The sequence below is a fragment of the Triturus cristatus genome, chromosome 9, assembly GCF_964204655.1.
Source record: "Triturus cristatus chromosome 9, aTriCri1.1, whole genome shotgun sequence".
In the NCBI taxonomy this organism is placed as follows: domain Eukaryota; kingdom Metazoa; phylum Chordata; class Amphibia; order Caudata; family Salamandridae; genus Triturus; species Triturus cristatus.
Window position 1 is genome coordinate 727,005,569 of NC_140592.1, and position 15,530 is coordinate 727,021,098.

Genomic DNA, 15,530 nt, shown 5'->3' on the forward strand with positions numbered 1-15,530 from the left:
TTGCGTATAAAATTAAAAATAAAGAACTTTTTTGAAAATACCTACAGTCTATTGGACTTCATTACCTAGCGCACCCCCATTTGTAGTAATCATTCTTGGATCTAGAGCACAGAGGCGTCACTCAACTGCTGGCGTTGGGGAGTTTTGCGCCGGAACAAGAATATTTTTGGAACCAGCGTGAGGTGCAGAGCTAGGAGTCTGCCTTTGTAATCTTTGACATTTGGAATGCTGAACAATGTCAAACACTCCCACCAAGTCAGAGATCTGGGTCAAACTGAAATGTCGTGGTGAGAAAAAAACAATGGGTTTAGGCCCAGATGTCTGTACTGGGGTGAGTATTTGACATTGTTAAGCATTCCGTCCATCAATTGTTCTTTTTGCATTTGTTGCCCTAAGTGGGACCGGTATGCCCAAACATGGGTCCCGTGCTCACATGCCACTGGAGTCCAGCTATTCTGGTTGATGAGGGGTGATAAGCTGAAACAGATCCTAAGATGCTTGTTCCTGGTCCAGGTAGAACCAGGCTTGGCAGTTCGGGTTGGAGTGTTTCCCATTGGGAGAAGGATCAAGACTGATTTGCATATGGCTGGGTCCAAACTGGAATGGCCTGGTGAGCAAAATAACGATGGATTAAGGGCCATATCTCTGTACTGGTGGTGAGTGTTTGACATTGTTCAGCATTCCGTCCATCAATTGTTCTTTTTGCATTAATCAGAGTACCAAGCAGTACATAAGCTTTGAATAAACCAGGAGGAAGGCTCATTTTTACTGAAACAGGATGCGTAGAACTGCTTGTCCGAATGCCATGTCAACTGCTGCATTCACAGTCAGGCAGATGTGCTTGGTGAAAATATGCCTGCTTTTCCATGTCTACATGGGCAAATGTATTCTAAAGGCATTCCATTAGCATTGACACATTCCTCACTAAATGAGGATCTCATTTGGGCCCTTTCATAGCGCAGGGCCAAAAATCTAAGGAAATGATCTCCTCTGTAACAACTTTGCATCAATCTCCTGGAACTAATGGCAGTGCATATAGCGCTTAAGGCATTTTCCAAAGTAATTCTCAACAAAACAGTAATCATTCGAACATACAACTGAACCATCCATTGTCACATTAAAAAATACAAGGGGGTATTACTAACCAATGCCAAAAGATCTGGCATTGCGCCATTTATCTGAACTGAGCAGGCGAAGTGAGCTAAAGAACGAGGATGAATTCAACCCAGATCTGTGACTCGGGCAAGTGTCTGAAAAGTTTCAGTGCTCTGTTCATCATCTCCTTGTGTTTTCTTTGTTCGCCCTAAGTAGGCAGGGTATGCCCAGAAGTGGGTCACTTGCTCACTTTGCCACTAGATTCAAGCTAGCCTGGCTGATGAGGGGTGTGACCCCAAAACCGGTCCAAGGATGCTTGTTTCTGGTACAGAAAAGACCTGGCTTGGCAGTTCGGGCTAGACTGTTCCCATAAGGAGCAGGGTCAAACTGATTTGCATATGGCTGGGACTGAACTGGGGTGGCAAAGTGAGCTAAAGAACGATGATGGATTCAACCCAGATCTGTGACTGGGGGTGACTGTCTGAAAAGTTTCAGTGCCCCGCCCATCATCTCCTTGTGTTTGCTGCTTTATTCGCCATAAGTTAGTAGGGTATGCCCAGACGTGGTGGGTTCCTTGCTCACTTTGACACTGGATTCAAGCTAGCCTGGCTGATGAGGGGTGTTACCCAGAAACCAGTCCCAGGATGCTTGTTTCCAGTCCAGGGAAGACCTGGCTTGGCAGTTTGGGCTGAACTGCTCCCATCAGGAACAGGGTCAAGACTGATTTGAATATGGCTGGGTCTAAACGGCGGGTGGCGAAGTGAGTTAAAGAATGATGATGGGTTCAACCCAGATCTGTGACTGGGGGTGAGTGTCTGAAAAGTTTCAGTGCTCAGTCCATCATCTCCTTGTGTTTGCTTTGTTCACCATAAGTTGACAGGGTATGCCCATGGGTGGGTCCCTTGGCTCACTTTGCCACTGGATTCAAGCTAGCCTGGCTGATGAGGGGTGTTACCCAGAAACCAGTCCCAGGATGCTTGTTTCCGCTTCAGGAAAGACCTGGCTTGGCAGTTCGGGCTGGACTGTTCCCATAAGGAACAGAGTCCAGACTGATTTGCATATGGCTGGGTCTGAAGTGGGGTGGTGAAGTGACCTAAAGAACTATGATGTATTTAACCCAGATCTGTGACTAGGGAGTGAGTGCCTGAAAAGTTTCAGTGCTCCATCCATCATCTCCTTGTGTTTGCGCCATTTGTCACCAAGTCTTTCTGCAGGTGGAAAATCTTACCGAAATGGAACAAGACTTGTAGACACGAAAAGCAGGACATATCAACAAGAAATCAATCAACAACTACTTCAGTGATACTTTGATCACAGGGGTACACCAAACCTCTATCTGTTGCAGTGTACAAAAATGCCAAATCTTTGCCTTCAGGTACCCACATCCACAGTGCCTAGGCAATGCACTATGGATGAATTGGTCAGAGATATTTGTATGTTTTTCTTCCACTACATCACATTCCTCATGTGGTGAGGAAAATGAGTCAGGCAGAACTAAAGGTTTTAGAAAAACTAAACCACTCTTTTGGTGACCCTAGCTTAGGGAAACCAATTTCGAAATTAGGGATTTCTGGATGGACAGTTAAGTGCATCCATATTTGTTATACCAGAGCTAAACATGTACTCAACGCAGTGCACTGAGCATTTTTGAAAAAAGCAAGACACTAACGCGTTTCTTTGTAACATCCTAGTTACAGACCTTTGTAAAGATATAACATGCTTCAATATTTACATTTAACTAATCACTCATGCCCACCAAGAGAAGCAAGTGATGCAAAGTGTTCTTTTTTTATTAGTTTAATTATTTTTTTGGCAAATGCTGGTAGTCAACTGATTTAGTAAAAGGGACAGCTATTTTTCAGGCTGTACAGAGCATGTGATCTACAGCAACACAAAGCATTACTTTGGCAGCAGTGTACTTATCATGGATTCACGTGCTTGAATTATCTCCCAACGTCAGGCTGGGCATCCCTGATAGTATGTAACTGGTGTTGAAATCAAATGCACAAACATTCCTAGGCCACACTCTGAACTTCTACTTTATTATATGACCTGAAGTCCAGCCAATCAGGTGGAGGGGCTCGGGGCTCCAACCCAGGTGCCAACCCTCACCCGATGCTCGAACTGCCAAATGTTCTCTGCTTAGTAATAGGCAAGAGGTCATCTTCTATCATCTTCTGTTGAACTTTTGACCTAGACCAGCAGTTCTTAACCTGTGGTCTGTGGACCCCTAGTGATCACTGGCACCCTCACAGGGTCCACGAATGTTTAGAAAGTTAAATAATATTAACTTACTAGTAAAGTATATATGCATGAAGAAAGTCAAATGTCAATGAGAACATTTTAAAACATTCTGTAAATGTGGAGGAATTTGAAATTGGAGACTAAAAATTCAGGTGGTATCTGTTTGATTCGTGGGAGCCACACAAGTACAGCAAACAGTAGTGTGGACTATTTGTGGCTTCAATTGAAGCACTAGAAATGTTCAGACAATATAATAGGATGCATTAGAAGTAAAGAAGACAAAAAAATATGCAACAGTCCAGCATATCACTTTGGAGTTCACTTACAAGCCCATTGCGCTGCCGTAGCATCACTTTTTTTGAGGCACCAGCAGTGCAGAGTGTATACCTTTATCTACAAGGCCATGCAAAGCCAATTTGAGTGGCTTTTCATGGCCTCGTAGATATGGAGTAATGCAAGGTAGCTCTAGTCGCTGGGTTGCCTTACTCTGCGTCAAAGAGGCATTCCATGGGCGTTGCTGTGGGTGTTCCCTCGTAACACCCATGGATTTTGACGCATTCCCAGATTTACAAGTACTTGTAAATCTGAGAATGCGTCAAACGCCTATGCCTCTCCAGTGAAGGAGTAATAAGGAGAAATAACTATCTCTCCTTGTTTTTCCTCTTTCTTTGTGTGCTGTATTATGGGGCACACATTGAAGGACGAAAACACCTTCATTAATTGTTGTTGTGCAGAAAGGTGTTTCTTCCTGCACAAAAACAAACAATCCTACAATGCAGACACTCTTGCACCATGGTGAAAGGGTGCCTGTTTTGGCGCAAGGCAGCAAAAATGATGCCAGTGCTTTGGGTAAGGACAAGAACGTGCCATATAGCATAAATATGTGTTACAGCAAACAAATGATGGACGGAATTCTGACAATGCAAACATTCTCCCCCAGTCAAAAGATCTGGGTTAAATCCATTGTTCTTTTGCCCACTACGCCACCCCAGTTTGGACCTAGCCGTATGCAAATCAGTATTGACCCTGTGCCCCATGGGAACAGTCCATACCTAACTGCCAGGTCAGATCCTTCCTGGACCAGAATCAAACATCCTGGGTCCGGTTTCAGGGTATGTCACCCTTCTTCAGGCAGGCTAGCTTGAATCCAGTGGCACAGTGACCAAGGGACCCACGTCTGGGCATACCCATCCCACTTAGGGTGAAAAGTGTTACAGCAAACAAATGATGGACGGAATGCTGACAATGCAAACATTCTCCCCCAGTCAAAAGATCTGAGTTAAATCCATCGTTCTGTTGCCCACTACGCCACCCCAGTTTGGACCCAGCCATATGCAAATCAGTCTCGACCCTGTGCCCCATGGGAACAGTCCAGACCGAACATAGCATGCATACGGCACATTCCTGTCCTTTCCTTTTGATGCAGGGCAGTCCAGCAAAGTGACTTGCTGCACTGCCCTGCGTCAAAATCTTGTAAAAGAGGCCCTTTGTCTTTTAGAAATTAAAGCAAAGATTGAAAAGCTCCAACCTCCCATTAAAATTAACATTAACATTTTTGTATTTTTTGTGAATTAAATAAAATATTTCATAATTTGTGTATTTTTTTATGCATATTTGTTTTGATAGTTTTGTGTATTTTTATAGTGTTCAAGTCGTAGAATCTGCTTAAGACTGCGGTCCGCAGCTTCCAATGGTGGTTCAGTGGGGTTCATTGAAGTCAAAAGGTTAAAAAACACTATCCTAGATTATTTGCTTGTGCATCCCTCATTTCGAAGGAGTTGAGTTACAGTTCTGATTTGTATGTGACAAGCACCATGGCTGAATCCTCTCAGTCGAGAAATCTCTTTCAAGGTCTGTGGGCCAAGCAAATGTCTATACCGGTGACCCCCATGCTAAGTTTTTTTTCTGTGTTTATAAATCAGCCCATAAACCAAAAGAGTGCAGAATTATTTTGGCCTTTAACAGTAAAACTCTAAATGTTAGAGAGGACAGGCTGCTGCGTTTTCAGAATGCCAAGTCTTTAGGGGCACCAATTGAAAGAAGGGCTCATAAAACTAGAAAGCGCAAACTAGAGGCACCAACATCTAAATATCCAGCCTGTGAGACCACCTCAGAACCATGTGGAACACCATCATGGAGACCCGCAGCCTGTGCCCTTAAGGGACAGACTCTTGGTCTTTTTAAAGTTGCAGTATCTAATGGCTCGTCACTGGAGCTGGTATCACCATCGATGAAGACCTCATTGTTGACGAGATAGGCTGTGATAAAACACCATCAGTAAAGGCCCAGTCGCACAGACTCTTAACTGTCAGTGCCTTTTTCATTGTCAATGAAGGCATCTCGAAGACACCATTTGCAAGTATCCTGTTAGCAACAAAGACATCATCGTCAACAGCTTATACACATCGTTTGATGACTACATCAACACCATTGATGACAGCTCCTGTAGTTACAACCACAACTACAATTGTAGTAAAAACTACTGTCTCAAGTACACATGTAACTACTATTACAAAAGCTTTGCAACAAACACCTATAAGCTCTACACCATTGCTACCAATGGTATCTCCAGCCAGAGTAACACCAGAACCACTAGTTCAGCTTCTCAACAACTCGTCATCGGGAACAGAGCGCAGTGAATAGTTCTCAGAGTAAGTATATTCAGATGACAACATCATGCATAATGATGATGCTTGTCAGGCTGAGGAGCCACATGATTCTGATATATAATCCACTGCAGGAAACTCAGATGAGGAAATAAAACAATCATAAGAATATCAGAAGCCTACTTATTATGGTCTCACAAGTTTGTCGCACAGCAGTCACCTTCTATCCAGGTGGTACAAGTTCCTATGGATCTTTTACATTCAGTGAAGAAGAGGAAGGATTTGTACAACAGATTGCCTACACCACAGTAGCTACTAACTCCTTTGCAGGCATCACCATCAGACCTGACTCAGCGGCCTATGACCTCTTCGCAACCAGAGAATGTGGCATGCCCTAAATACATATCTCAAGAGGAATCAGTCACTAAAACTCAGTGGCCTAACAGAGTCATGTATCATTACACGCATTCAGAAGGAGAAATTCCAAATGAATGGAACAGGCAGACTGGCCATGACTTTGATATTTCCCAAGAGGATATCCACAATCCAGAATGGGAAGATTATGTCCCAGCAGGACAACCAAGTCCGAAGGAAATATCTGTAGACTTTCCACCAGATGATGTTTATACCTTACACATGTTAAATGATAGAACAGCACAGACATTTAATTTGCCTATGATGGCAAAAGAGAAGTAATTATTGCTTTTTGATTTCAAGAGCAAGAAATCAATCCGTACTATTTTAGTCCTAAACTATATATGGGAGGAACAGCCCCCATGTCTTAGAAACCATCTAACTGGAACAACACTAATCTCCTGATTAGAGAAGTACAAAGTCCCTGATTGAGCCCCCACATGTTTGATTATCCACGTTAAAACAGGTTCATTTATTTCAGAGCAGCACAAAGGAGATCACGTAATCCAAAGGCACCATGTGTGGTAACCAAGGATCAAGAAGGAAAATGCTTGACACAGTTTGAAGAAGGTTTGGTGTTTATGCAGCTACATCAGTCAAGATTACAAGTGCCATACTATATGAAAGACACCTGTAGAATGGCACATCTCCATTCCTCAGTAAAGCTATCCCGCAAGAAGATGAAGGACCCTTGTTATCCCCATTAGACATGTCACTCTAATACTGCCTCCTTTATTGCTGTCAGACACATGGCAACTGGTAATGAATCAGGGAGATGTGTCTGGCTTTGTAGTACTATCTTTAGGCATGAGGTGCCGTCAAGGGTAATTAAAAAGGGCTGTGATGGACAACATCTTTTAGGTAAACAAATTGACGAAGCTTTGCAGGCACTTAAGCAGATATGTATATAATGACCTTTCCTGGTACAGGATTTGTACAAGCAGAAAACGAAAGCTTATATCTACCATTTTATCTTTAAATAAGGCCAGTATGTTGTTGGAGATTCAGAAAGTCAGTGAGCACCCTCAAGGAAAATATTTTTGCCTATAGGGAACCCCTTAGTGCCTAGGATTTCCAATAAACTGTCCATCCACATTGATTTTAGGAATAAACCATAGAGAAGAAACTGGAAAAATAACACTAGCATAACCTATAAACTGTGCAAAATATGCCCAAACTCTGAAGGAGGCAGACATATTGTTTTGAAGAAATCCAACATTCATCAGTTTAGTCATAGAAATATATTGACAAGATAAAAGGGGTGTGCATGATAATATATTAACCTACAGAGCAGTTCATCCCATGTGATGGAGAGCCACTCAGAGTTTACACCCATTTGATGGCGAGTCTTTGAGAAAGAGGATGAGATGCTAAAGGTGATTGATGGAGACCCAAGTGTGGAAAACTGAGGCCACCCCACTTTATACCGGGTGTTAAAAGATGCAGGAGAATTTAGACATTTTCCCAGCTCTCAGAGTAAAACCTCTGGGCCTGATTCACAAAGGAGAAACAAGATAGGAGTTTCCTGTCTTTTTATGTGGGTAGACTCCGCAGTCGTAAAGATTTTACTAGTATAATACATTTGTGAATAGCAAATAATCATAAACGTACACTGACGTGTAAGTTTACCTTTGTGAATAAGGTCCTCTGACATTTTTATATGCAAATAGCTTTTTTTACTGAGACGATACAGGATTTTTAAAAAAATACACAAAAGTTTTAGCTAGGGACACATTTGTAAAATGTTGAGTTCACCCCATTCCCAGGTTAACAGCTTTGTCCTTATCGCAGTCATTTTAAATTTTAGTCAAGTCTGTCGATTTGAAATCTTGAAGAGTTTTGTGGTTTTCTACACCAATTTGTTTTTTATTTGACTGTGATGATTCAGGCTGTCCTGTGTTAGTCAGGGGCACATACCAAGGGAGTCTCAAGCAAAAGAAGATGGGCAAGAGAGGGCTGCCCACAATCACACAAGCAGTCAGAGGTACCAAATAACAAAACCTGCACAAGGTAACAAAGGAAGTCAATGCCCATAAGGAAAAGACACTTAAGGCAGTTCACCATTCAGAGTAAGTAACGTCCTGGGTGTGCAAGATACACAAATATTAATACTAAAGCAGATGTGTAGTTAAGCGCTTGGGAACTCCACACTGTAATTCTAAAGTTAAGTAAGATCCTCACCCACAATTGCTGTTAAAGATACTAACTGAACATTCTTCTTGTATAGGACATAGAGACAAGAACATGCTCTGTGGAGCTGATAACCCTGGAAATATTTGAAAGGTAACTTAAAAAAGGCTATAGTGGACAAGAAACACCATCTAGATTGGCAGCTATTCGATAGGATTAAGAGATTTACGTTTGCCGCAAGCCAAGGCTATTTGGTGGAGAAATAAATCCTCCCTATTTGACTGGGATGATCAAATATCTTACATCCGAAACTCCTTGGCATTCAAAAAACTAAAATTGTATCTTGCTTCAAGCAGTCACAGAAATCCCCTCTAACAATAGTAACTCTGTTATGACTTGACTCAACGCACTCCTAGTCCACATCACTTTTGGCTGTGGGTGTAAAACTATCCTTTTAGAAAAAAAACACCCCAAAGAATAGACTCCTACCCATCATGATGCCAAAACCATTTCCACACCCCCAGACATGCTTTAACAGCTTACACCAATCTCTTACTCCACCACATCAGCATCCAAGGGGATGTGCTCTAATTGATCACCTTCTTCCTCACTGAAAGAAACCAGAGCATCCACCTCCCACCTTTGAACCCAAGGAGATCCCCTACGGTGTCCCCCAGTGCTTATTCCTCAGCCCCACACTCTTCAATGCATATATGACTCCACTGGACAACATCCTCAGATCCCATGGTCACAACACAATTTCCTACACAGACGATACCCAACTCATCCTCTCACTCACCGATGACCCCATCACCACCAGAACCAACTTCCACAGATGCATGACCTACATTGCCGACTGGATTAAGAACAACTACCTGGAGCTGAACACAGACAAGACAGAAGTACTGATCTTCGGCAACACATGGAACAACTCCTGGTGGCCATCCGACCTAGGAGCTGCACCCACTCTCCAAGCATGCCAGAAACCTCAAAATCATCAATGACAACAAGCTCACCACGAAATCACAGATCAGCGCTATCTCCTCCACCTGCTTGCTACGTAAGATCTTCAAGTGGCTCCCCTTATAAACGAGACGTACATGACACAGGCACTCATTACCAGCTGACTGGAATACGACAATGCCCTCTACATTGCTGTACACCTTCTACAGAGACCTCAGACCATACAGAACACTGCAGACAGACTCATCCTTGGCCTTCCCTGACAAACCCACATCACACCCCACCTCAGGCAACTCCACCGGCTCCATGTACAGAAGAGATTCATATTCAAGCTGCTGACACACGCACACAAGACTCTACTCAACCAAGGACCCACCTACATTAACCACCACCTGAATCAGCACCAACCATTGAGAAGAATACACTCTGCCTCCCTCTCACTTATCCATACTCCTCGCTTCAACGGAAGAGGAGGTGGAAGACGCCCCTTCTCCCACATCGCAAGACGTGGAACAGCCTTCCCACGCAACTCGGGACCATCACCTCACTTCTGAAATTCCGAATGGCCCTCAAGACCTGGCTGTTCTGCGGGACCTGAAAGCGCCTAGATACCATATCAGGTGATTAGCCATGCTTTATAAATCCTGATTGATGGATTGTTTACTCCGTGAAGAGTTTTACATTATAAATAACTGGTATAATGTGTGTAAGCACCAGATGCGGCTGACATTTTTGGGCTGACTTTTAACAGGCAGAAATCACACTTTTTTTTTAAATTCACAGATGAAGCGAAATCTTTGTCCAATTTCACCACAGGTGAATTTCAAGAAAGGCCAGATTGAGCAATATGTTTCTGGTATCACGAGCAGTCGCGGCTCGTCGTGGGAGTGCTGCGGGTGGGGGAGGGGCAGGGTGGGGGTAGTAAACTCCGGCATAAGGCCGAACGGAGTTCAGTTAATAAATAAATAAATAAAACTCATTTCATTGCGCGCGCTGCATTGCATCGCTAAATTGCAGCGTGCGCAATGAAATTCGTTTTATCTATTTATTAATTAACTGAACTCCGTTCGGCCTTATGCTGGAGTTTACTACCCCCCACCCCGCCCCGCCCCCACCGCCCCGCAGCACTCCCACGAGGAGCCGCGACTGATCACGAGTGTAGGTTCATGAAACTTAAGGCCTTATTTAGTTGGGAGGGTGGGAACATCTGTCAAAAAGTGATGTTTGCCCCTTCTGCTGGGCACATTGATGTCAATGGCATTCTAAATACAGCAGACAGGACATCCATCATTTTTTGGGCAAACATCCAGTGCCACCAACTTCTAAATAAGGCCCTCAGTGCCAGCAACTTAATACTGCAATCTCCATACCAAAGGAGAAAAGGTTAATTAAACATTGTGGGAGGTTGGGGAGTCAGAGGATTAGATATTAAGTTTAATCAGTTACAGGAAATCTACCATCAAACCATCTCTCTCCCCCCTTCCCAGCTATTTTATTTAGCATAGTTTAACTAGCAGCTATGTCCATTGGGGTTGGATACTGTGGTGTATTTTCTCCTCAGCCACTGAATTTCAATAGGCGACATACTAAAAGTGATGGATGGAATGCTTGAATTAATCTCAGCCACTGATGATTACTCAAGGCCGTATCCCAATCCATCATTATTTTGCACAACATGCCACATCATTTTGGATCCAGCTATATGCTAATCATTCTTGACCTTGCTTCAGTGGGAACACCCCAGCCCGAAATGCCAAGCCAGGTCCTCCCTGAACCGGGACATAAGTAACTCAAAACCGGTTACATCCTGGTTATGGGCTCATCAGCTGGGTATAGCTTGGTTCCAGTGGCACAGTGGGCACAGGACCCACATCTGGGCATACCCGTCCCAATTAGGGCGACATACTAAAGTATACAAAAAGTGATGGATGGAATGCATGAAATAATCTCAGCCACTGGTAAGAATGCAGCATCTGGGGGAGCTCAGCAGGTTATTCTGTCGTGAAATTGTCATTGTCCTACCTTTGGTATAAGGGTAGATCAAAGCTAATTACAGGACAGAATACCTCCACCACCTCCTCATTGTTCTTTGTTTTTTTCATTGGGAGAAGGTGGATGTGACTCCAGAAATTTAACATTTTCCACTAGATTCACTTCTGGCATTTCCAGAATTGAAAAATAAAATGTACACAGCCCCAAGCAGGCACAAGTACATTTCCAAATAATGGTGTACTTAAGAATGATGTATGACAAAAGAGTGTGACACCTACTTTACGCCAGGAGAGGTCCATATGTACACTGCAAGCTGTAAATACATTGTAATGCTTTGAACAATATTGACCCTCTCTTGGTATCCCACGAGGGTTCTTGGCACAGGGATGAAATCATATTAGAAAGCACTTCAAGAGGTTATACCTGTTAATGCACTCTTCTCTTTGTAAAAAAACACTTAGGTTGGGTGGTGTAGATATGATATCTACCAGCTACTGTGCCTTCACCACCCATCATCTGTAGTCTCAGTATAGGTCCATTGACTTGGTGACTGTGAGGTTGCTCTTGTTGCAGAAGTAGTGCTGAAGCCGACAACAGTGCCTGTCCGGAGAGTCCTTCCTGACCAGTACACGCCCAGTGCAGTCGACATTGAGCCTACGAAAGTCACAGGTATGTGCCTGGTAGTTGTTAAATAGAAGGCAAAAGGAAAAAGTGTGAGACAGAAATTTAAACCCACCAAACAACATAAGCGCCATTGTTCCTCATATTCTAAAAGACAGGCCATAGTGAACTAGAACTAATTTTACACATGCATAGGTCCAAAATGTGTTTATTCCCACAATGACAGGCTGAAAGCCTCAAGAACTAATTTTAGAACCACTTAAGAGGCAGGAATTTTGTCAGTTTAAGATCTCACCACCTGCCCCTGCAAACTGAAAAAATAACTGTTCTCATCCATGTCCTTCAACCCTGACAATATGCCCCCATGTCTAGAGGTTGTTCAGCAGGATAGTGCATAATGTGTAGCTGTTATAATTCACTTACTTGGTGCTACACATGAACCCACCCCAGAAGACAGGCTGAGACTGATAGAACTCATTACACATGCACAGTGCCCCATAAACAAATCAATATGCCAAGAAAAAGACTTAGGTATTGCAGAATTCATTCACCGGCTTAGAAGAGGTGTGTATGTAAGGAACTTCCTCCATAAATACAGGCATATGTGCCAAACACCCCCAACCTACAATTTCTGCCTTTGCTTTCTCCCTCAGTGCTTTCCTTTCTTGCCCTCTCCAGAGACAGATGAGTGCAAGGTGAACCGTAACATCTGTGGTCACGGTGAATGCATCTGGAAGCCCTCTGGGTACATCTGCCAATGTTCCCATGGCTACTATTTCCACACCACACGAAGATACTGCATGGGTGAGTGTGACCTCAGATGCCTTCACCTTTTAAGACTGGGCTACTCTCTCCTTTGTTGACTTCTTTAAATCCCACATTTGTCTGTGTTTCAGATATGAATGAGTGTGAGAGTGAGCCCTGTGGCATCGGGAAAGGGTTGTGCATGAACACGGAAGGATCCTACATCTGCAAGTGCAACCGGGGTTACAAAATGCAGGTGCAACATGGCATACGATCCTGCGTTGGTGAGGAATTCCAGCATGTGGTGATAGTCATTTTCCTTGATGTCTTCCCAAAAATCTAAATTGACAGCGCACATTTTCCCATCAACATTGTTTCCCCTGGCATCCCCCTTTTCCCCTTGATACCATATTTGTTTTCCAATAGATCCATGACTGTTTTTAATTTCTTTTCATAATCACCTTTGCTTCACTTGCCATTAATCTTTGTTTTCATTGAAATACCTCTTTACTTTTCGTTAATGACATTTGTTTCTATTCACAGGTACTATCCAAGATTTCTCTTGATATTTCCGTTTGCTTTCTATTATATTCCTGTTTATTTCTATTAAAGTCCTTCCTTGTATTCCGCAAGATTAGGGTTCACTTTCCATGTTATCAGTGTCTATTTTTATTCAGATAATTTTTTGTTTAATTTTGGATCCGTGTTACGTTTGGGCTTATTATTCGTTCCTGGCTGAGAATGTAATTTTTGCACATGAGAAATGCATTTCTCTCCCTGCGTGTGCACCACCTCGACAGCCTCTTTCCACAGCACCTACCGTTTATTGGAAACATTCTATGGCCCTTCTCTATTTGCCCTACAAAGAAAGGTTCTTACTTTGCTCTGTCCTTTCCCAGATATTGATGAATGCTCCAAACACAACGTCTGTGGCGAGGGCCTCATCTGCCACAACTATCCTGGTTACCACATCTGCGACTGTTACCCGGGATACCAGCCGAAATTAGGTCGCCCTCACATCTGTGAAGGTAAAGTTGTGACTTGTGAAAGGCTGAATGGGCATGAGCTTGTGGGAAAGAGGGTCATCCTTAGACTACTTTGCCTCAATGAGTACCTTGTTGCAGGAAACATCTGAACCTCCTTTAAAGTGATCCAAGGTAACAATAGATGTCTGGGTTCTCTATTGACTATGAGAGGGCTCAGTGGCTAGCATAGAATGATCTACAGTGCTACACAAAAATATCTCAAATAAAATAAAAATAGGGGTCAAGTTTTTTTCCACCTGGAATAAAGCAGAGTATATCACAACAGCTAGGCATGCAGGGAATTGCACAACTCACTGCTGGGCAACCAATAATGTTATTCAGGGTGCAGATCCTACAGCATGCTTGGCAGGAGAACAGTGATGGTATTTGAGTGAGCACAAACATTCTCACACATTCTTATATTTCAAGTTTCCTATATATGTATTGTACATGCATATTCTATATAGAAATGTGAGTACAAAGTGATATAAATTCTACAGCATTTGGGTCTTTCATAGAGTCATATGCTTGAATACCCCCCACCGCCAGGCTTGGAACTCCCTGTGGAAAATGTTGGGTAGTAGTGATCAATAAAGCACTCAACTAACATTTTAAACAGCCATAGACATGGATAGCCTATCCACTTCCTTCTGTGATCCTAAGACTGACCAATCAGGTGGTTAACAAGTGAGCTGTACTCCCTCCAGAGAGGCACCAAATGCCAGATTTTGACTGCGAGCTTGCCTCAAAGAGGTTGTCTATTTGGCTATAGATTACTGCATTTCACATCAACAGCATATTAAGATTTCATCTCTTGGTCCAGAATGAAATGCTTTTATTGCCCCAGATGCTGCCTTACCTGAGCCCATAACTAGGGATTCTTCTCTAGATTACATTGGCCGTTACCATTCTTTGGTAGAAAAAGCTTCAGAGAAGTTTAAATTGCCTATATCGACAAGGGAAGAGTCAAGTTTTCATTTACGATATTAAAGAAAAATCCAGGATAGCTGTTAGATCATTACCAGAATATTTTTGAGATGAAGGTCTCACCAGTATGAAAAGTCCTAAGATCTCCTCCGACTATAGCAAGGCTAGAAAAGTAGTAAAAAGTCCTACAGTCCACTCATGCACGTATGAGTCCTCCAGACCGGGAAGGCAGACGATGGTAAAATGAATGAACTCAATAACCTCATCCTATTTCAGGATTGCTAATGTGTCATCCATGGTTGCTGGATATGACAAATAGAGATGGAAGAAAATTGCACCATTCCTGCATTAGTTACCTGAAGACCACAGAAAGCAGGCCATGTTAATAATCAGTTAGGAATTCAGCAGTAGTAGTCTTCGGACAAATTAGTAATGCTACTGACAGGAGAAGATAGGGATGGCTAAGCCCTTTATTGCATCCTGTATTGCAGTCAAAAGTTATGAACATGCCTGTCGATGATGAAAATATTTTTGGGAAATACATTGATACATTGTATATTATTAGGGTAGATACAGATTCTGCTAGAACCATTCATCTTTATAGAGGATACAGAATTACTCTTTTTTGAAGCATGAATATCAGCAGAAAGGATATTTCTGAGATTCATGGTGGGCAAACACCATTTTCAGTTTAAAGCATGTCAGTTTGTCCTGGAATCAGCACCCTACATTTTTATCAAGTGTCTGGATCTGATAGAAGAGCTTCTTC

At 42.8% G+C, this 15,530-nt stretch overlaps 1 protein-coding gene across 2 annotated transcripts in view; it reads left to right on the forward strand.

Annotated features, from left to right (window-relative positions):
* The window catches only part of LTBP3 (latent transforming growth factor beta binding protein 3), a 375,622-nt gene that overhangs the window by 138,859 nt on the left and 221,233 nt on the right, over positions 1-15,530 (forward strand). For both annotated transcript variants that reach the window (XM_085625923.1, XM_085625924.1), the window contains exons 11-14: positions 12,018-12,113; positions 12,744-12,869; positions 12,962-13,093; positions 13,709-13,837. In XM_085625923.1, coding sequence (XP_085482049.1) covers positions 12,018-12,113; positions 12,744-12,869; positions 12,962-13,093; positions 13,709-13,837 — 483 coding nt within the window. The remainder of the gene's footprint in view (positions 1-12,017; positions 12,114-12,743; positions 12,870-12,961; positions 13,094-13,708; positions 13,838-15,530) is intronic.